The 20,867-nt window shown below is 35.7% G+C and overlaps 1 protein-coding gene across 3 annotated transcripts in view; it reads left to right on the forward strand.

Moving 5' to 3' along the window:
• The window catches only part of DOK6 (docking protein 6), a 224,224-nt gene that overhangs the window by 108,332 nt on the left and 95,025 nt on the right, over positions 1-20,867 (forward strand). For 2 of the 3 annotated variants that reach the window (XM_039349036.1, XM_039349035.1), the window contains exons 4-5: positions 10,017-10,136; positions 16,948-17,137. In XM_039349036.1, coding sequence (XP_039204970.1) covers positions 10,017-10,136; positions 16,948-17,137 — 310 coding nt within the window. Of the gene's footprint in view, positions 1-4,143; positions 4,292-8,154; positions 8,231-10,016; positions 10,137-16,947; positions 17,138-20,867 lie in introns of all 3 variants that reach the window. The other variant, XM_039349037.1, reaches the window with a different exon arrangement.

A 20,867-nucleotide genomic window follows, 5' to 3' on the forward strand; every position in this document is an offset into this window, starting at 1 on the left:
CATCAGACCTGAGGTGGCTCAGGACAGCTCCTACCCCGTAAGGGGACGCATCACAAGCGATGCACACAGGAAGGGACTCGTTGAAATGTGCAAGTACACTGTTAGAAGTGAGCAAGGCCTTGACTTTGTTAAAACAAGCCTCATGTGTTTGTGACCAGTGCCACACTGCTTGCTTGTCTAGTAGCCTGTGAAGAGGCTCAGCCACACTGGCTTTATGTGGAAGGAAGGAATTGTAGAAATTCAGGAGGCCCAGGAAGGCCTGAAGTTCGGCCTTAGACTTTGGCCTAGGTGCTTCTAAACAGCAGTTAGTTTGGATTCAGCAGGGTGAATCCCAGCAGCATCAATTTTGAACCCCAGAAATTCAGTAGAAGGCACCCCAATCTTGCATTTGTCTTTTTGAGCTTGAGGCCTGATTTCCTGAATCTTAACAGAACAGCCCTTAGCCTTTCAGCTAGAATGTGTGTGGAGTCTCCTGCAATTAAGACATCATCAAAGTAGGGGCAAACCCCCGGTATACCCCGTAGTGTGTTTTCCATTACGCTTTGGAAAATCCCAGGAGCGACATTCACTCCAAACTGTAGCCTTTTTACCTTAAAGGCTCCCCTGTGGGTCACAATAGTCTGAGCTATAGCAGCAGCATCATCAACAGGCAGCTGTTGATACGCTTGAGCTAGGTCAAGCTTTGCAAAAACGCGCCCCCCCCTTGAGGGAGGCCAGAATATGACTGACCACAGGAACAGGATAGGCATGTTGCTGCAATGCCTTATTCAGAGTGCATTTGTAGTCAGCACAAATGCGAATGTCCCCATTTGCCTTTAGAGGCGTGACAATGGGGGTCTCCCAAGGGCTGGAATCAACAGGTTCTAGAATTCCCTGTTGGATCAGTTTGTCTAACTCAGTGTCAATTTTACTCTTTAAAGCAAAAGGGACCCTTCTTGCTTTAATTCTAATGGGAGTGACAGTGGGGTCTAGCTTTAAGGACACAGGGGGTCCTTTGAATGTGCCCAGCTGGGGGCTGAAAACATCTGCAAATTCTTTGCAGACTTCCTGTAGGTCGAGTGTTTGTAAGCTGTTGAGTCCTGTGACGTGTATCCCAGGGCCTCAAACCAATCGAGTCCTATGAGACTCGTTCGTTCACCCCCTACTACTAATAAGTCTAGTGGACCTTCAAAACTCTTGTATTGCACGTTAAGGGTGGCCTCCCCCTTAACACACACTCTTGAATTTTGAAAATCTGTTAACACAATGTCAGAAGGCCTTAACTTGGCCTGAGTTCCACTTCCGGAACAAATCTTCCTAAATGTATGCAAGGAGATGATTGAAAGGGCAGACCCTGTGTCTAGTTCCATAGTTAATGGAACCCCTTGTAGCTTCACCTTGAGTGACAGCTTTTTCTTAATGGGCTTGTGTGTGCCTGTCCTAAGGATGCTTCTTCGCGAAGCGCAAAACCCTACCCTATTCTGGCTGGGACCCTGGTACCTTTCAGGCGCAGTTCTTCCTGAGGTTGTACCTTTCGTCGGCCCAGACACACAGCTGCAATGTGTCCTTGTTTGCCGCATGCCCGGCAGGTAGCGGAGCGGAACTTGCAGTCGGTTCTCCTGTGGCGACCTCCACAGCCGATGCACTTGAGTGGAGCTGAAGAGCTTCCCTTCTGATTTCCTTCCTTTGTGGGGTGGAGACAGTCGACTTCCTCATCCGGATCCTCCTCAGAGTTCCTCTGGACGTCTTCCTGGTGCATGGATGCAACCTCTGGACTGTTTCTGATCGGCCGCATGTTCTTGACGGCGCCGCCTGCTGCTTCTTCTGCGGTGACTTCTCTTAAGGCATCTTGGAAGGACAATTCTTCTTTAGCGAAAAGTCTCTGTTGTAGACCTCGATGCCTTAACCCGCACACGAATCGGTCCCTCAGTCGTTCTTCGAGGTCCTTGAACTCGCAGTGCTTGGCGGCCTTCCTTAATGCGGCGATGTATTCTTTGGCCGACTCACCGGATCGTTGATCCCTCTGCTCGAAGGTGTGGCGCCATGCGATGACGGACATCTTGGGCTGGAAGTGCTCCTTCAGTAGCTTCTTCAGATCTGCGTAGCTGACAGACTCTACTGGAACAGGTGCTGCAAGGTTTTCTGCGATGTCGAAGGCGTCTTGACCGCAAACACAAAGCAGGGTGGCAGCCTTCAAGCTCTCTTCCCTCACTTGGTTTGCCTTGAAGTAGTTCTCCACCCTGGCTACGTAGGACTCCCACCGCTCTGGATGTGAGACGTCGAACTCCGAAAGCCTTCCAACCTTTGCCATCTTCAGGAGACGGGTCTATCAGCCAGCCTACCCCCGAATGCGCACTGGATTGGCGAGTAGCTGCCGAGTCAACGCCGTTCCGCCGCTCAGGACTCACTTGGGTAAGCTTACACTTCTTCCTTTCCAGGCGATGTAAGGCATCCCACCTTCGTCGCCAGTGTTGAGTCCTTCGCGGGAATGTAAGACACGAGAAGCAGTTGTAGTTCTCAGTTTTCTTTATTCTGCGTTCAGCTTACAAGTAGATGGCTTCAGCAGCTTCCAAAACCTCTCAGCTTCTTATATAGACATTTCCCGGGTCAATGCGATACTTTTCCCGCGCCAGCACCCGCGCATGCGCACGGTGCTGGCGACAGCCTGTCTGGTCCCGGGCAGCTTTGCACCTGCCCGGGACCGCCTGCAAACGCCCCGAGCCGTTTGCAAGGCTCGGGACATAACACCTCTGTTCTGGTTGTTGACCCTCTAGGCCAGGGATGTCAAACTCAGAATGTCACATGTTGTGTTGTGACGTATCGCGACTTTTTTTCCATTTCCAGCAATGGGGTGGGTGCAGTTTTGCCATGATGCATCTGGCCCTCAGGTCAGCAGTTTGACACCCCTATTCTATAGCACTCCATTTTATTTTTCACTCCATTCTTCCCTTGCTGTCTTTTCCTAGCAAGATGTGCTATTGCAAATATGTATTGTGCTTTTAAATTTTGTTTTGCAGGTTTTAGGATTGTTCCCTTATATGTGTGTTTTTATTTCTTTTAAAGATATACTTAGAGTGCCTCAGGCATGCTAATAACTCTCACCCGTTTCTCAGTAGCATTATTTTGACTATATTGCCTTCAGCACAAGAGCTTACCGTTAGATAAGTTATTGTACTGTGTATTAGAATTAAGTATTCCAGTCATTTTAGCAGACTTTCAGCCAGTAAAGGATGCTGAATCTAAGAAAAAGTCCCCAAATGATTAATCTATTTACAGCTGCCTGTACTGCAAATACAACATAAATAGCCAAACGCAAGTGAGACCAAACAGTGACAGAAAACAGAAAATGAAAAATAGATCTGGTATTTCAGGTTAGATGCAGTAAATTACCATGTTATTCACTGAAATCTATCCAAACCCAGAAACTCATACATCATCTGTCAATGGCTTAAATTCCATGTATATAAATTTATGTCATTTTTGTGTATTGTCTCTAAATGTGTATTATTTTCAGAGAGTCTTGAAGGTGTGATAGTCATGCGACACTATTCTATGGGTCATGCTTTTACAAATTTTTTCAAAGAGCTAACCTACTTTCCAAAGACATGAAAAAAACTGTCAAGTGCTGTTTTCCCATTTTCTCTAATATGTTCGTTTTTTGGCAAAATATTATTTTGGATGAAAATAATTATCTAAGCACTGTCATTTTTAAATCAGTGAGGCTATGTAAATGTAAATTCTTTGTGAAATATTGATGAAGTGTTGTATATTCTAGTTATCCATTGGGTTTCATATACCTTGTATACATGTTATATTCTGGTTTCAGATTTTAATGTGAGTAGGTTTTCCTATGCTTTTTTTTTTTTAAAGTAGCTGTAAATGTCTACTTGCCCCCCAATAAATCTCTAATAAAAGTTTGTTGTACACAGGCTTACCCAAGGCCAGATTTATATTCATCCCTGTCCAAAGAAATTGTCAAAAGGCAATTTTATACTGAATCCAGGAGAACATTTACTGTTACGCTTTTAGGACTTAGATATAAGGTGACAATAATAACTAAGTTTAAGTGAAAAAAAATATTTAGCTGTAGATGACAAAGATCAGAATATTGCAAGTTTCTTTTCTGTTACTGCCAAATATGCAGCTAAACTTCTTAATGCCCAGGCTTAGGACTCAGTTTCTGAGTCTGTATGTGGCCCTGAAGAAGCTGCTCCAGATGAATCTGTGGAACGTCAGCCTTAGGGAGCACAAAGCCAGAAATCCTACCAGGCTGAACAAACTCAGGCATCTTCTGAGCAGCTGGAAAAGTCAGGTAAGTATGACGTAAGACCTCCTAGCTTCCCCAAGCAGATAAGAGAAGACAGCAAAACATTGATGTTCTCTTAGGTTCCTCATTAAGCAAAGGAGTAAACTTTCTGATTAATAATACTAATAAAGGAGAATATTTGTAGCTCAGGATTGACATGAAGGATCCTTGGTGCTCTCTGAGCTTGCTTGTTTTCTTGCAAACTGTTTCATTATCCAAACTAGGTAACTAGCACTGATGATGTTGCCTAGTTTGGGTATTGAAACGTCTGCAAGAAAACAAGCAAGTTCAGGAGCACCAAAGACTCATTGTGACTAGTGATAGCTGGCTGCTGCCTTATTTAAGAAAAAGCTCTGAGTTAGGTTCTCTTTGCTGCAAACAACATTTCACCTTCAATTCATGTGTAGATTCTACTCTTGGGCATCTGATCTTTGAACTGGCTGACAACCTTGACATGGCTTTTTTTGCTCATGGCTATTTTGTGCTCATATTTCAAAGCAAACTTTTCAGGCAAGCCTTTTCTTCATTTACACTCCTTTGCTTCATTGTTAATTCTTCAGCTTTGAAGTAAAACTGGTGATCTCTGAGTAATCTTGTTTGTGGCCGAAACCTGGTACAGGACACTTAGTTTCCTAAGGCTGTATTTTTAAAAGGGCAAATATATCAACCTTAACACTTAAAAAATTAAAAAGTATGAAAGAGGGCTTATCTTGAGCTATAGCTAACCTTAGTTACTGAGGCTTCCTAATTGGGAAACAGAAGATTTGGATGACTAGAGCATATTGTGAGACTATTGATTTCTCACTGCACTGAGAAAGTATCAGTGAGAGAAGATTCAAGAAGAAGAAAGTAGAATTTATATTTCTTGACTCCATTAGCTGTGCAGCCACAGTCTCCAGAGCCTTTGCTGAACCTGACCTCTTTCTTCAAGTAGCTTCTTAAGCAGCTTTTATAAATAATGTTGCAAGCCCACAATCCCACAGTTCTGCCTCCTTCAGTATCTCTGCTTGGGTTGTCAGGAGTGGACAAAGACAACGAACATTATCCCCATTGCATATTGCAGACACAAATAAAAATAACTTTTAGTAAAACTTATTCCTAAAGTCAGGAGTGGGAATTCCCAAAACCCCTTTCCTCGATAACATCTGAGGGTCACCGTTTTCTTGTCCTTAGAGGTTCCACTTCTATGCCCATAAAAGTATAATTCAAGATTCATATGTGACTTCATTCTTTTACATGGTGACAGATACACTGACAGTTCTAGTCAGTGTACAATACACTTTTGTATTCTTTCTTAGAAAGATCTTAATACAGATTCCAGAAGAAATGATCACTTAAAAGTGTTTGCTTCATAAAGAGTTTTAGACATTGCTCTCTCACAGTTATCATTAACTGAGAGTGAGTAGGTGTATTCATGGTGGTAAGCTTTGACTTGATTAAATAGAGGAAATTAGCTTCATTGGGCCCATAGAAGTGCCCCTGGATATTGCAACCTTTAAGATGAGGTTATATTTTATTTTTATTTATTAAATTTATATGCCATCCATCTCGCCTAGAGGATAATCATTAAACTGTTAAAATAATCTATATTAACATTAAAATTGACTTAAAATTAAGAAATATAGTAAGGAAAGAAGCAAGATGCACACAGAGTGGAGGTAGAGTCGTATACAGTCCATTAACCACCTATAATGTGACACACCCCCATCCAGGCTCCAAGCCAATTGCACAGCCAGGTTTTCAGGCCCTTTTGGAAGGCCACAAAGTGGGTGCAGATGTCACCTTGAAGGACACGATATTCCGGAGAGTGGAAGGCACAGCAGAAAAGGCTTTCCTCCTGGACCCTGCCAGCTAGAATTCCTTGACTGATGGGATCTGCAGCATGCCCCTTATACTGGACAGGTCAATCCCATTATGGTGAGATGGTTCCTCAGGTAATCTGAACCAATGTCATAAAGGGCTGTAAAAGTAATTGCAATATTTTTAATGGACCCAGAAGCAATCTGGCAATAAGAGCAGCTTGTTCAATAGCTTTGTAACATGGGCCACACTGGGGGCTCCTGGAACTGTTCATACAGCTGCATTTTGTACATTTTAAATACTCTTCAAGGGTAGCCCTGTGTAGAGTAGGTTGCATAGTTTGGATATGACTAGAGCTGAGTGGTGAGCACAAGAACTGACATATGGAGATATGGCAGAAACTGAACATAATACCATAAAGAGGATTATTAGGTTCTGGTGCTGTAGATGAGGAGGTGGATCCCACATTTAGACAGCAATGGGCAGGAGAAAGCATGGCCAAGACACTGGGGAGAATGATATAGCACATATTCAGGAGATTGGAGATCCACACATTTGTGTAGATCCCCTTCTAAGTTAAAAAAAAACATCCATACTTGGGTCTAAGTGGTCAAACATTTAGGTTAGTTGTAAAGTCATGGCAATAATTAGTAACATTACATAAGAAACAGCTGGATGAAAGTGCCTATACATGAAACTGATCTTTGGGGACAAGCTAGGGTTTCTTTTGATAGACTTATCAACCCATTGTCCTGCAGTGACTCTCCTGGAACTTCATTGCAAAGCTAGTATTGGAGTCTCTCTGGCCTTTGAAGCAGGGGACTTCAATGCGAATGCTTCTGGTGGTGGAAAGGAAATAAATTGGCCTGGAGAGTCATGTCTTCAATATTACCATAAACGTGTCCCAGGTAATGTTTTTTTTTAATTTATTCATTAATCATTAAAAAGAGCAAGAGCAAGCAAAAGGAGAAAAGAAAGAAAATAGCTGATACAGAAATACAGTAATCAGTAAGTGAATAAAGGAATTACTGTGATGATACAGTTAGTGCTCAGTTTGTTTATGAGAAATTATCCATAAAGTACATTATGCAGATTAAATTATTTTAACAATGTGAGAAGGATTTGAGTCTCTGAATGATGTTCCAAAATCCTCCACTATTTGTTATTTAAGAATTTAAAAAAATGAAAAACTATTAAAAACATTATAGATAATTCGTTTCTTCCTCTTTGGTCTATTTCAACTAATGTACAATATTTATTGATACTTAACCTTTTATAATTTCAATTCTTTAATTAGTTGTTATAAACCATACTCTAAATACTTATATTTGCCTTGCTGCAGACTATATATACTTTATATGGAAGCCATTCTTGCTTAAATTGGGTTAAACTTCTGTTGTGAATATGTGTTGTAAATTTTGCCATTTATTATGTATTCTCCAAGATTAAGTACCGGTAACCAGTCTGATAACATGCCTTCATTCAGTAATATTTCTCTTTTCCAATTAATAATTAGAACTACAGTTAGTGAATTGTGATATGTTTTGTTAATATATTTTGGAATTATACTTAGTAATAAGAAGTACGTACAGTTTAATTTCAAACTTAATTTCAAAATATGCTTTGAATAGTGCTCTGTATTTCTTTCCAGTAATTTTGAGATTTTTTTTTGATGTGCCTGTCACATTTGGTAAAATTCTCCTTCTGTCTCATGGCCTTTTCCAGTCATTTAGGTATGATTTGTCTTTCTTGTCAATTATTGACATAGTTTTATATGTTCTATAAAACATTTTATACCAGTTTTTTTCTTAAGTTATAAAGCTAAAATGTTAAATTTTATAAAGCTGTACCATAATTATTCTCATTGTTCCTTTGTGACTGTTTCTTAAAAGTTTTGACTCTGTTTTATGAAGAAGTTAATTTGTTCTATCTCCATGTCACATTTAAGTAATGGCAAATACATATGTTCTAGTAGATGCTCTCAATTCAGTATAAGCATTTCAAATTCTGTCATTTTTCTTAGAAGCTTCTCATTTTTGAGATTGTTTTTTTCTTCTAACAAATTGTAGGTACATCAACCACTGTATGTTCCAGCCTTCACAAAGCAAAACAGTTCTTTATGTATTTTTGGTCTCTTTGTCCCAGGTAATCTTAAATCCAACAAATGTAAGCACATTCTGAATCTTTATTTTGGAGCAGATGGAACAATATGGAAGACATATGTGTTTATTTATTTATTAAATTTTTATGCTTCCCATCTCCTCTATAAGGCGACACTGGGCAACTTATAGGTTTATGCTTTTCTATCTCAGAGCAGTTTTTTTATCTAGCAACAAATTCTTAGCACCTGGGATCTCTGAAATGACAAAGGACTTTTTATAATGATCTATCAGAGGAACTAATGAATCTTGATGGTTTCCTGAGCGTGCTTGACAATATCCCAATTATAAAGTATGAAGCTCTGGTTTGTACACTACCTGTTTGAGCTCTGATAAAGGCAGATTGCCAAGCAGGAAAAAGCAGGTTTTCAAAGGAGCTCCAAGAAATGAAGCAAATGAAAAGGTACTTAGATTAATGGTGGTGGGTGAATTACACTGAAAATAATCAAACTTTGGGTAAGGAGATGGGTTTCAGACTATATGATGGTAAAAAACATGATGAAGCAAGTGTATGCATCTGCTTTTATTGCATCTTCAGATTCCTCCCAGATATTTGTTGCAGATATTCTGAACTGTTTGGGAAAATGATGGGAAATATCCAAACTACTGTAATATTTTTGCATATTTGTCAAAACAGGAAAGATTTGGCAATTGTAATTGCTTTGTATTGTGATAAAACATTTAATATGGGAAGTTTAATGTACATTTTTAAGGTGGCTTTTGATTAGGATTTTTAGGAAGTTTTATATTTTGACCATAACCATAGTATTTAGAATGTATCAAGATACCAGTAACAGTAAATTCTTTGATTAAAAGAATTATTCAAAAGTAGAAGATAGATATCTATATCTGATCTGCAGCAATGAGTTGTACATTTAATATGATTAAATACATATTAAACTAGATATACTAACCATATTTAATGTTATTTTATTTTTAAATATAATAAAAAAGTTAAAAATAATTTTTATGCTAGTATCTGATATTAAAATTTGGAGTTTAGTCCCCAGCAATAATTCATTTGCTATTATCTTGTCTGACCTGTTTAATCTAATAACTAAATTAAATCTAGACATATGAGTAGAAGGAATAAAAAAGGTAACTGAATAAAATAATCATATATATTGAAAAGGGTAATAATTCAACTTTTAAGGTACTAATTACATTTTGTCATCACTGAATCTTATCATTAAATATTTATGTTTTGCCAAGCCAGCCTTTGATAACAGACCAAATCTTTTTCTAAGATCAGATAACAATCTTCTTCGCATTTTTTTCCAGATCCAGAGTTCTTCCTATTCCAATTATCTAACCATTTTATCCTTAGATTTTAACTCCTTTAGTAAAACTGTGTTCACAGTATTAAGTCTGTTCAATAAATATGGAAGAACCTGAACACATGAATAAATCATGTGAGTTAAGGGGTCTTCAAATTTGTCTCCTTTAACATGCCAATTTGATATTAAACCTTCTGAATTTAGAGAACGCTTTTGAAAACCAGTGGAGATGTAACTATCACTGAATCTTATTTCTTCTAATAGCTCACTGAATTTTTTTGTTAAGTTCCTTTCTAAAATATTTTTTTTTCTTGGCTTTGGCTTCTTTTCTTGTCAAATTCCACCATCTTCTCTGACACCTAGGTTTTTTTTTCTTTTTCTTCAATTTTTTGCAGTCTTTTCTCACATTCATCATTAATAGTGTACTTGATTTGTTCCTCAATCCCTGTAATATTCTATTAATAACATTCCTGGTGCATTTTTTTTTCCTGTCAGAGCTTGAGGCAGAAGAGTGGTGCAAACATCTTTGCATAGAATGTCTTGGAACTAGACTTAATGATATAAGCCTTGGTGAACCTGATCTACTTGCTGCTGGAGTTCAAAGAGAACAAAATGGTATGTGTTTAGATAATCTACTTAACATAGTTCAAAATCAGAAGCTCATTTATCATATTGTAGAGGTTAGGCTTATTGGGATATTTATGTTGCATATAAATAGTTGATTTATGGATACAGTTTAGATAAGGTAAGTAAAATTTATTATGGAGGTTTGACTTTTTTCAAAACTATGGACTAAGGTAAGGTGTGATTTATGAGTAATTTACAAGGCAAAGATTTTTATCATATTCTAATAATACAGACATTACTGTATTTTAGGTTTTTATCATATTCTAATAATACAGACATTACTACATAAAGAATAATCATCACTATGAAATATTTTCTGGATAAATTTTTAGTGAAAAGGAAACATTGTCAATGGTTTTCACTAAGACTAGAGATGGAACTCTCTAGTTTCTGAAATTCCAATATGGAACTTTTGAAAATTTGGTATAGGACTTCCCAGAATGAACCTGAGTCAATTTTATGAATGCTATAAGCAAAATCATAATTTGGTCAAGAGCAGGCTGAAATGTTTCTGAGTTTTTTGTAGAATTCTCTTGGGCCACATCAGACCAGAGAATATATTGGCGCAAAATGCGAACTGATGCATCAGGTTAGAATTTGTTTTAAATTGCCAAAAGATCACAGTAAAAAAACAAAACATTTATGTATCTTATTTATTTATTCAGTTTAGATAACTAAAACATATTTATTGTTTTGGATTAAATAACTGTTTTGAAATTAATCTATTTAGGACACTATCCCCGGGTTCTCCATTCATAACGCACCGTGAGACTCCAAGTAGCCATAATTAACAGCAGCATTTAAATTCAAGACCTGAACAAAATGGATGTTTTAGTAATATGCAGAATTGAATCATTAGTTTCACTACCCCAGACATTGCAATTTTGATAAATATCCCCCAGTGCCGAAATTTGCATTTAAATTAGCAGAGCTAAAGCTAGCTGTCACCTTAACTCTAGAAAGAAAAGCAGGCATTACAGTTTCTACACACAGCAAGACACGATGCAAAATATTTATTAATAAATTTAAATCAGGTATCAGAACTAGATAAACTATCTATAACAGGAGCATTAGCAAATGAACTGAAGTATTTCCTTCTTTGCAAACATATTTTTTAAAAAACTCCTCTAACCTACTTCTTACTTGCACATCAAAGCAAAAGTTGTAATGCAACATTGATGGAAACCTAGCTGTGCTTTACTACCTGTATCAAGATAAAACAAAATATAAATGCACATTCATATAATTGGGTAAAGTATTAATGAGTATCACAAGGTTTTATTTAATGAAATAATTTAGTTTAGAAATATTTTCCCTTTCATTCAACCTACGTAGGATGCATTTGACTGAATTTTTTATTATAAAAAGGACTTCTGACATGTAAATGGTGCCTTAGCCTAAAGTCAGAATTGTATTTAAGAAGTTCACAATCATAAATAACTTATTTTTTTAAAAAAAGGTTTAGATTTTAGATTTATATTTTTTTATTCTACCTTTATTTTTATAAATAATTCAAAGCAACAAACATGCCTACTCCTCCTTACTCCTATTTTTTTTTACAACCACAAACCTGTGGAAAAAGTTGGGTTGAAAGAGAATGACTGCTCCAAATAATCCAGCCAGTTTCCATGCTAAGGCAGGACTAGAACTCATATTCTTCCAGTTTCTAGTTTGGTGCCTTAATCACTAGACCAAACCACTAGATCAGATTTTAATATACTTCATCAGTTTTATGTGCAAAATAATTCAGAGAGACAGCAAAAGTTAGTCTACTTTTTAACTACTGTTTTAATTATTATCTTGAATGTTATTATTTTCTTGGCAGAAGATCAAATTTATTATTTATTTACAGGGTTTTTATTCAACTTATCTGCTACTTCAACTGAGACCAACTCTGAGTGGTTTACATAGAACAGGGGTGTCAAACACGCAACATCACGTGACGTGTCGTGACGTATTGTGACTTTTTTTCCATTGCCGGCAATGGGGGTGGGTTCGGTTTTGCCATGACACATCTGGCCTATGGGCCTCAGTTTGGCACCCCTGACATAGACTATCATATATACTTTAAAAGTTTTTTTAAATGCCGAAAACATCGATAACAATGTTGCAGAGATAAATTTTATGTTTATTATAATCCACATTACCGTATAGGAAGCATCAGCTCACTTTCCTACCCTAAAGATCTGCTGATAAATCTAAATTTTGATGGCCATTCTGAAATCCAGCATAAGAGGAACCATCCATATCTCAATTTAAACTACTAATAAACTATCAGGAGCTACCTTTACCTATCATTCAGTCAAATTAGAGCCAAAACTAATAATATCATTAATGGAGTACACCTTTTGCTGATTCATATTATTCACCTATATTTAAAGGAAAAAAGAGATATTCTTTTGATTTATTTTTAATGTGCATATGAACCAGGAAATGGAAAATAATTGTATGTTAATATCCATATTTTTTAAAAAAAGTATTCCGTACAGTGTAGTTCTTGAACAGAGCAAATTAAGATTGCAAAAAGGGATAAAATTGTACATAACAGATTGTACTGACAGCAAAAAAAGCCAAGTCATACTTTCCTCCATCCTCTAATTTATAGCAAATTCAGTTCTGTGTAATTATAAATTCAGAAAATGCTTTATTCTAACCAAAGTTAGTTAATATAATTATGTTCATTTTCATATGAATATTTCTTGATTAATTACTCTTTGCATTCATCCATTTTGCAAACAGTCACAGATTAGGTAGGTCATCTAAACAAGAGTATTGTTCTTACAGAACCATATTGTACAACCAGGTATATTTCTCATGTTTGGAATTACAATTTCCATCAGCCCTGGGCAGCAAGAGATAGAATTATAGCCCAAGCCATCTAAAGAGCAGATGATGCCTATTCTTTTATAGTTTATTTCTTGGATTATTGCTAAAATCTCAATTGCAAATATGTATGACTAGGTTGCCAGCTAACCCATTAAATTACTCATTTATTATGAATGAGCTCATATTATGGAATCAGAATTTTAAAGCCAGTGTAGATTTGTCAAGAATATTTTGTTTTTCATGCTTATATCCCTCTTCTGTTAATTGTATTTATTTATGAATGGTCATTCTCTATCACGGACTATCACATTAGGCTTGCCTATCATTTGAATTTTGTCTGTATTTTCTTCTTTTTCTTTAAGATATAATTATATTTCCGAACTGACTCAAAGCAACCAATTGTGCTAAAAAAAAAAAAAAAAAAAAGCAGGATGGCCAGTTCTATGTATGCAGTACTGAAAATGAATAGAGCCAAACCTCAGAGATGCATTCATGCTTCAGGAGTTCCTAAAGATCTAGTCCAACAGTTTATATGTATTAGTATACACTTCCCAAGTATTAGGAGCATATTTGAAAGTCTGATTTGATCATTTATCATCGGCTCTTTTACAATGCCAGTTTTGTAAAACTTCTCAAGACTTCTGCCTTTTGTGAACTGGATGAGATCGAACACTTTCTTCTATGCCAGTGTTTCCCAAACTTGACAATTTTAAGGCATGAGGACTTCAACTCCCAGAATTCCACAGCCGGTTGAAGTCCACATGCCTTAAAATTGTCAAGTTTGGGAAACACTGTTCTATGCTGTCGCATTTACTCCTATTTATTTTAGCTTTATTAACTCACATTAATTTTATGTTCAGTTCCTTTTAGCTTATTCTTAAATTTACATTTTTGCTTCATAGCATAAAGGACTCCCCTTATGATTTTGCAATCCTCGACTTGAGCAAGGTTTTTCAACAAATCAAAATATGTGCATCTATAATTAGTTTATTACCACTCTTGTATATCTATCTTACTGTGTTCTGGATTAAAATGGATAAAATGGGATTTGATTTGGAGTAGGAGGATTGTTGTTTCATTGTATGTCTAATGCATTAGTGTTACAAAAGAGAAAAATAATAAAATGATTTCTTGTAGAACTATTTGTGATAGTCATGTTTACCCAGTAGCTTGGTAAATGAAATATCTAGTTTTTTTCATTACTAGTTCTAAGTCTTCTAAATTTCACTGCATATGTTGTCTCCACTCTTGGGTAATTACTATTGATTTTGTTTCTTTGTTTCACAGTTGAGGTTCAGTCTAATCAGGAACTTTTCTTTTTAATGGACAACACACCTTAAGATGTTCAGTGTGAAAGAAATAAATGTGTCTTGACATTTTGAGCATACTGTGTTTCCTTAATGTTCTTTTCTAATAATCTCAAATAGTTTAAGGTGGCGAGGGAGATTTTTCCCTGATTTACTGAACTTTTCAAAAATTTCAACCCCATTTTTTCCTGTGAATGTTAAAAATAGATTATGTGTACAGGTAGCCATTGGCTTATAACAATACCAATTAATATATCTTGGACCAAAATCGTAATAAAGATAGATTTGATATGATTTGACTGTTCATGAAATAGTTCATTTTGAAATTAAACTATTCACAAAAATAAAGAGAAGCCAGCTGGGATGGGAGTTAATTGCAGTCACAACTGTAAAATAAAAGATATGGGACGCTGACAGTATTCTCCATTCAGACGATTGCTTCATGAGTTTGAACTGAACAAAAAGTTGATCTAGTTTGTTAATACACATTTCGTAGGTTTTTAAAAGGACTTTCAGCATTTACAAACTTTCTTTTAAAAAAATATATTTAATCATCCATTGATTTTTCAAAATTTAATATTCCAATTCTTTCTTCAACAGATCTGATAAATAACTGATCCTAGCTTTTGTTTGAATTTTTAATATTTTTAATATTTTTTTAAAAGATTGTGACTTTCTGTTAAAATGCAACATCTCTTAAAGAAACTAAAATTGGAAGTGCCTCAGAGCATGTTAAAACACCTAGGCCGTACTGTTTAATTAATACCCGTTTCAGTTGTATAAATTGCCAAATGTATATTGAAAGCAAATTAGACTCAAAGGCTTTAAACCAACTATTAAGAATCAACTGATTTAAAATATTAATCCCTTGTTAGCCCAAACTTTCCAACCGAAAGTCTGCCCCATTATTTTTAAAATGGAGTTATTCCACAGTGCTCTCTTCACATGTGATTTGGGATCAAAACTAGCCACTTACCTATTAATAACCAAACAGGCCTAGCATTACTTCGTCCAGCTTTCCATAATTATCAATAATAGCTTTAATATCATCTACATCTATGGTACAACTATATAGATTTAATAATATAATCCACAGGTTATGTTTATGAAAATGTTGGTAGGAATCTGAAAAGTACTCACAAAGATTTATTTATTTTTTTTAAAAAAGGAATGTTTGCATTGGCCTCAAAAACTGGAGTAGCTGCACAGAATACTTAAGTAATGGAAGAAGCTTTACTTGGTAGCAATATATTAATATTCTGAAAACTGTATAAAAACAAAATACATTCTCATAATCATCATTGATATTTTTTATTTAGACATCCTGTAAACTAGAGCACTAATGTGATTAGTGATTACATATAGCTTTGGAGATCTATATATAGATAGTGTAATACTGAGTGAATTAACTTCAGAGCTTATCAATAAAACAAAATCAAGTAGGCTGAGGGACTAATATATATATTGATAATTACAAATTTATTCATAGCTTGAAATCTTTAACATTATTGTACATGAAATTGTTCATTAACTGTCTTTTTTCATACCTTCATTCCTGTTGGGTTTCTAATGTTTTACATTAATTCTGAAGCATATTTCCAGCTTAGTGTTCTGTTTTTCAAAAAGTTACTTCTGTGAGAACATAAATCTAGGTTAGAATGGATTTCTGCTGGTACCTTACTGGACAATGTCTGTACTACTGCCTAAGTATCACTTTAAAATTAGATGCACTGATACATCTTTATAGATGTATGTTAGTTTATACAGTATTAGTTTATATTATTTTGCTGAGCAGTTATTGTTACACTTGAGTTTCACATTGTGAAAATTATCTTTAATTTTTTTAAAAAATTTGTCCTGAATCCCATCCTCATTTGCCCCTGAAAATAGTACCACTGGAATTTGATGACAAATCACCTAGTGGTGATTTTAGCCTTGCCACTTGCTGCTGCCAATTTTTATACAAAATCTCTGTTTTTGTGTTTTTATGCTCATTCTTGCTATTCCTTAGGAATGGTTTTGACAGAAGCATTTATCAGCAAGCATACTGCGACAAAACTGTCTTTGTGAATTGCACACAGCCACAGCCGTGCATAAAGTATAACTATATAAGGAATTATATAAAGAGAAAGAGATAGTCTAGAACTTTAGTATTATATAATTTGAAATTATAGGTTCATATGCTAGCACACATCCAATCAATAAGGATAGATTAAATAACCAAATAAATGACTATATAAATGTAACAAAATGATATAAATGTAATAAAACAATATTTAAGTGTAGTTTTCAAAGCTTAAAATAACAGACTTAAAGTGTGTATTGTAAGTCTGTTACTAAAATATGCTAAGTTCTTTAAATCTAGAAAACAGGTGCACCTTCCTAAGTAAATGAACTAATTGAAATTATAAATGCTAAAAAGGAAAGTGATTTATATCATTTCATGAAGGTCATAAAAAGAGGCAAAGTTTTTTTCATTAATAGGGTCTCAACTCTTTTTTGAAATATGGTAGGAATAAAATATAACCCTGCCCTCTAAATCAATTATGTCCTCCTATCTTTAAATTTAAGTTTTATTTTAATAAATGCTTCAGTCGATAGACAAAATGGAAATTGTGGTTCACACTTTTTACTTTGAATGTATTATTTCTGTTTCTGTCTTCCAGAACGATTCAATGTATATCTTATGCCTACACCAAATTTAGATATCTATGGTGAATGTACGATGCAGATCACACATGAAAACATTTATCTCTGGGATATCCATAATGCTAAGGTTAAACTGGTCATGTGGCCTCTCAGTTCTTTGAGAAGATATGGGCGTGATTCAACATGGTTCACTTTTGAATCTGGAAGGTAAGTATCAGTTCATAGAACTCAAATTACATACTTTACCTTCAAAGAATCGTTGTTGTTGCTGAGGTCAGCCTTGTCATGGTACAGTGTAAAAGGGGCACATTCAAGAATAGTTGCTTTACCTATTGTCAGCAAAGTTGTTTCTGTAAGTTTGGGTTTGTGTTGGTTTTTTTTTTTTAATTAATTTGCATTTCAAATATACAAAGTTAGGCAACATTATATTCTGGCTTACAGCGTTTGGGTTTGTCTGGTGATGCCGTATTTATCAGTTTTTAATAAAACGTTGACTCTGTATTTTTTATATCCTAAACTCAGCAATACATGATTAGGCATACTATAATTCTTAAGAATATTTTTTATTGTTCTGTGATTGACAAATCTATCGAATCAATTAATTCATGATGGATAGAGGGGGAAAAATAAGTAAAGATCTACTAAAAATAGACAAAGGGTACATAAGAGGTACAGGTTGGTGAGGGTTTATGAGAGTGTGCGAGAGTGCTTGTGAAGTATGGCAGTATAAAAATTTGATTGATAAATAGCCTTCTAAGTTGAAACTATACCAACAAAATGATATTCCTGCGATAAATGATTTTCAAGATAAAAGCAATAAAAAGCTAGTAAAGGCTTTATATTTTTATAGTTAACTGTATAATCTAGATTCAAGCATCTTCACGGAATAAACTAAATATTTTTTTTGGAGATGTCTCTTTAACAGCATGGTATTCTCTTCAGGAATTCATACTATTAAATCAGTGAAAAGTGACAGAGTTCTTCTCCAGATCCTAAATGTAGCTTTAAATATATTTATTTATTTATGAGACTTATATACCGCTTTAAGTGCAAGCACTCTCTAAGCGGTGTACACTAGTAAGCAATGTATATATATATTTACATTGCCCCCAACAATCTGGGTCCTCATTTTACCTACCCCGGAAGGATGGAAGGCTGAGTCAACCTTGAGCAGGTGAGATTTGAACTGCTGACCTGCTGAACACAGTCAGCTAAAGTGGCCTGCAGTACTACACTCTAACTGCTGCGCCACCTCGGCTCTTTACTTGCTAAAATGTTGATAGCAGCCTTGGCATAAAGTTTTCAGAATACATTACCTTAATAATCTATCCCACACAATCTGTTTTCATGAAAGGATGTCAGGCATCCAACAGTATCAGTTAGTTAATTGACATATTATATATTCAATCAGGTCATCATAGATTGTTTCTATCAGCTGCATCATTTAAGACAAATGATAATTATTCTGGCTGCTTTGGAAAGTGTGGGCTTTTTTCCACTGTTTGGAGGTACAATCCAATTAAGTCCACTACATGAATGTTTGGAGAATCAAGGTTTTATTTTATTTCTCACCAAAAAAAGGATGAGCTTCCATTGTCAACCATACTTCTGTTAATCACATAAGCGTGTGTTTAAATTGCCATGCCTTATTTCTTTTGGCTGTTCCTAATGGGGAACAACACTATTTGGGATGTTATTCCTCTAATTCAGTGGTTCTCAACCTTTCTAATGCCATGACCCCATGATACAGTTCCCATGTTGTGGTGACCCCCAAGTGGGTGTGGCCACCAATAAGAGGGAGTAGGACAGCTAGGGAAAAGGGAAAAAAATGGCGGACAGCGTGGTTTGGCGACCCCCGTGAAATGGTCGTTCGACCCCAGGTTGAGAACCACTGCTCTAATTATTCAGATGGGAGCTGATAAATAAAAAAGAAATGTTCCTGTTCAGTAGCCAAGCATACAGAGTAGCTGATCAACCAGCAGCATTTTGTGGTTAATCCAAGCCAATAAAATTGTGAGTTGCCTTATTTTCTGTCCAGTATCTGTAATATTGAGTTACAATCTCACAGGGATGTAACTAATATATAGAGAAAAGGAAAGCAATGCACCATTTATACATAGCAAACAAAATCTGATAGAATGATAGATTATGAAAACAGGGATTATGAGTAATCCATTAAAATAGGAAGGAAAAACAAAAATAAGCAACTCATCCACATCCAGGATTATCACTTTTTTTTTCAAATTTCAAATATGAATCATGTTCACAGAATATAATCATAAGCAGTGCTTTTTTTCTAAAAAAAAAAAAAAAAGGTGCTGGAACTCACACACATCATACAACTTGCCTTGCCTACCCTACCAGGTTCCATCCAAAAAAAGGTGCCAGAACTCCATTCTGGACATTCTATGAGAAAAAAAGCCTGGTCATAAGGTGATAATACTTTGATTGTTGTAGAGAACGTTCTTTGATTTTAATAAAAGAAAAAGTCAACTGATAAGAGCTGAATCTTCACAAATTGAGCTGCCATTTTTCTGTTTTCTGGGGTGGCTATTCACTTTTAAAGTATTGATCTTCATTTTGATCTACAGGCTTCTTTACTTTCACCTTTAGGGCTTGTCAGCTGTCAATATACACTGATTAATTGCTTAGTCTTTCTTGGCTTCAGTTTCTTTTTTATTGGTTAACCTTTGCTAACTTTAATGATGACCTTAGTTTATTGACTGTCCCATGCTGAAAGTAGAACCATAGGGTTATGAACTGTATTTTTATTTTTTTCAAAGATTTCTGGCTTTTTCCTTCATTGCAACAGTATACCATTAAGTAAATAACTTTGATTTCATGTCCCTGCTGCATAGAAACTTTTTAAGGGAACTTTTAAAGAAACTTTCAAAACATTTTTCAGAATAATATAATGGGCTTGTATTATATTTCTATGCACTAGAATTATCATTTCTACAGTGCATTGCTTACTTAATGACCAGTCATTTAATGATTGATCAGAGTTAAGACAGATTTCCTAATAGATACTAAGGTCCAATTTCAAAGTTCCTACACCTTGTCCCAGCAATCATATGATCACACTTTGGGTACTTGGCAACTGAGGCATAGTTAGGGATATTCACAGTATCCCACAGTCATACCACCATGCTTTTTGCCTGTTTCCAGACTTTACTTTTGGTTTCCAGCAAAAAATGCCATGTGGATAAAATAAATTAACTTAACAACTGCCATGTTTGCTTAATAACTACCACACTCTCATAACTGGTGCAAAAAAGTTTGTAAAATTGGGCGCTATCACATGGTGACCCACTTAATCACAATGACTTATGACCATAATTTTAGGCTCAGGAACATGTTGTTTAGTAGGGTCTCTGAGATTCATATATTGAATATAGGCTTGTCTATTGGGAACTGAAGGGATGTAATGGGTTCCACAGGAAGTTACCTGTTATATATTAGAAACAGAACAGTTGCTTTTATGCAATCCTATATCTCTATATTGTATTATAAATTCTACAGACTTAAATTTGTCATCTGAATCTTATATCATAATCCTTTGCAGTGTCAGGTGTGGAAAATCAGGACTACATGTTAAGTTCCAGCTGATTTATTGTTCATCTAATCAACTAATGATCAGCACTAAATTGGTGCTAGATAAAAAGTTAATAGAATTCAAGAGGAGCTAGACATGCACTGCTTGTGGGAAAGTAACAACTCCAGGCTGATTCCTCTCTTGACTTCACTTCCATGTTCTGCCTCTCCTCCTATAGGCAATGAACCTAAATCTCATTGATTGGGGCATCACATAGCATGCTAAGCCATGATTTTCCTAATCATGGATTGTTCAGTATGTCCCAGTTAGCACTAAATCAGGATTTAATGGGATGGCTGCATAATATGCTGAGGCAAAAACCTATATAGGATGTTGTCATAT

This window comes from Crotalus tigris, unplaced genomic scaffold (genome assembly GCF_016545835.1).
Source record: "Crotalus tigris isolate CLP2741 ecotype Arizona unplaced genomic scaffold, ASM1654583v1 scf7180000018219.524809, whole genome shotgun sequence".
NCBI lineage: Eukaryota > Metazoa > Chordata > Lepidosauria > Squamata > Viperidae > Crotalus > Crotalus tigris.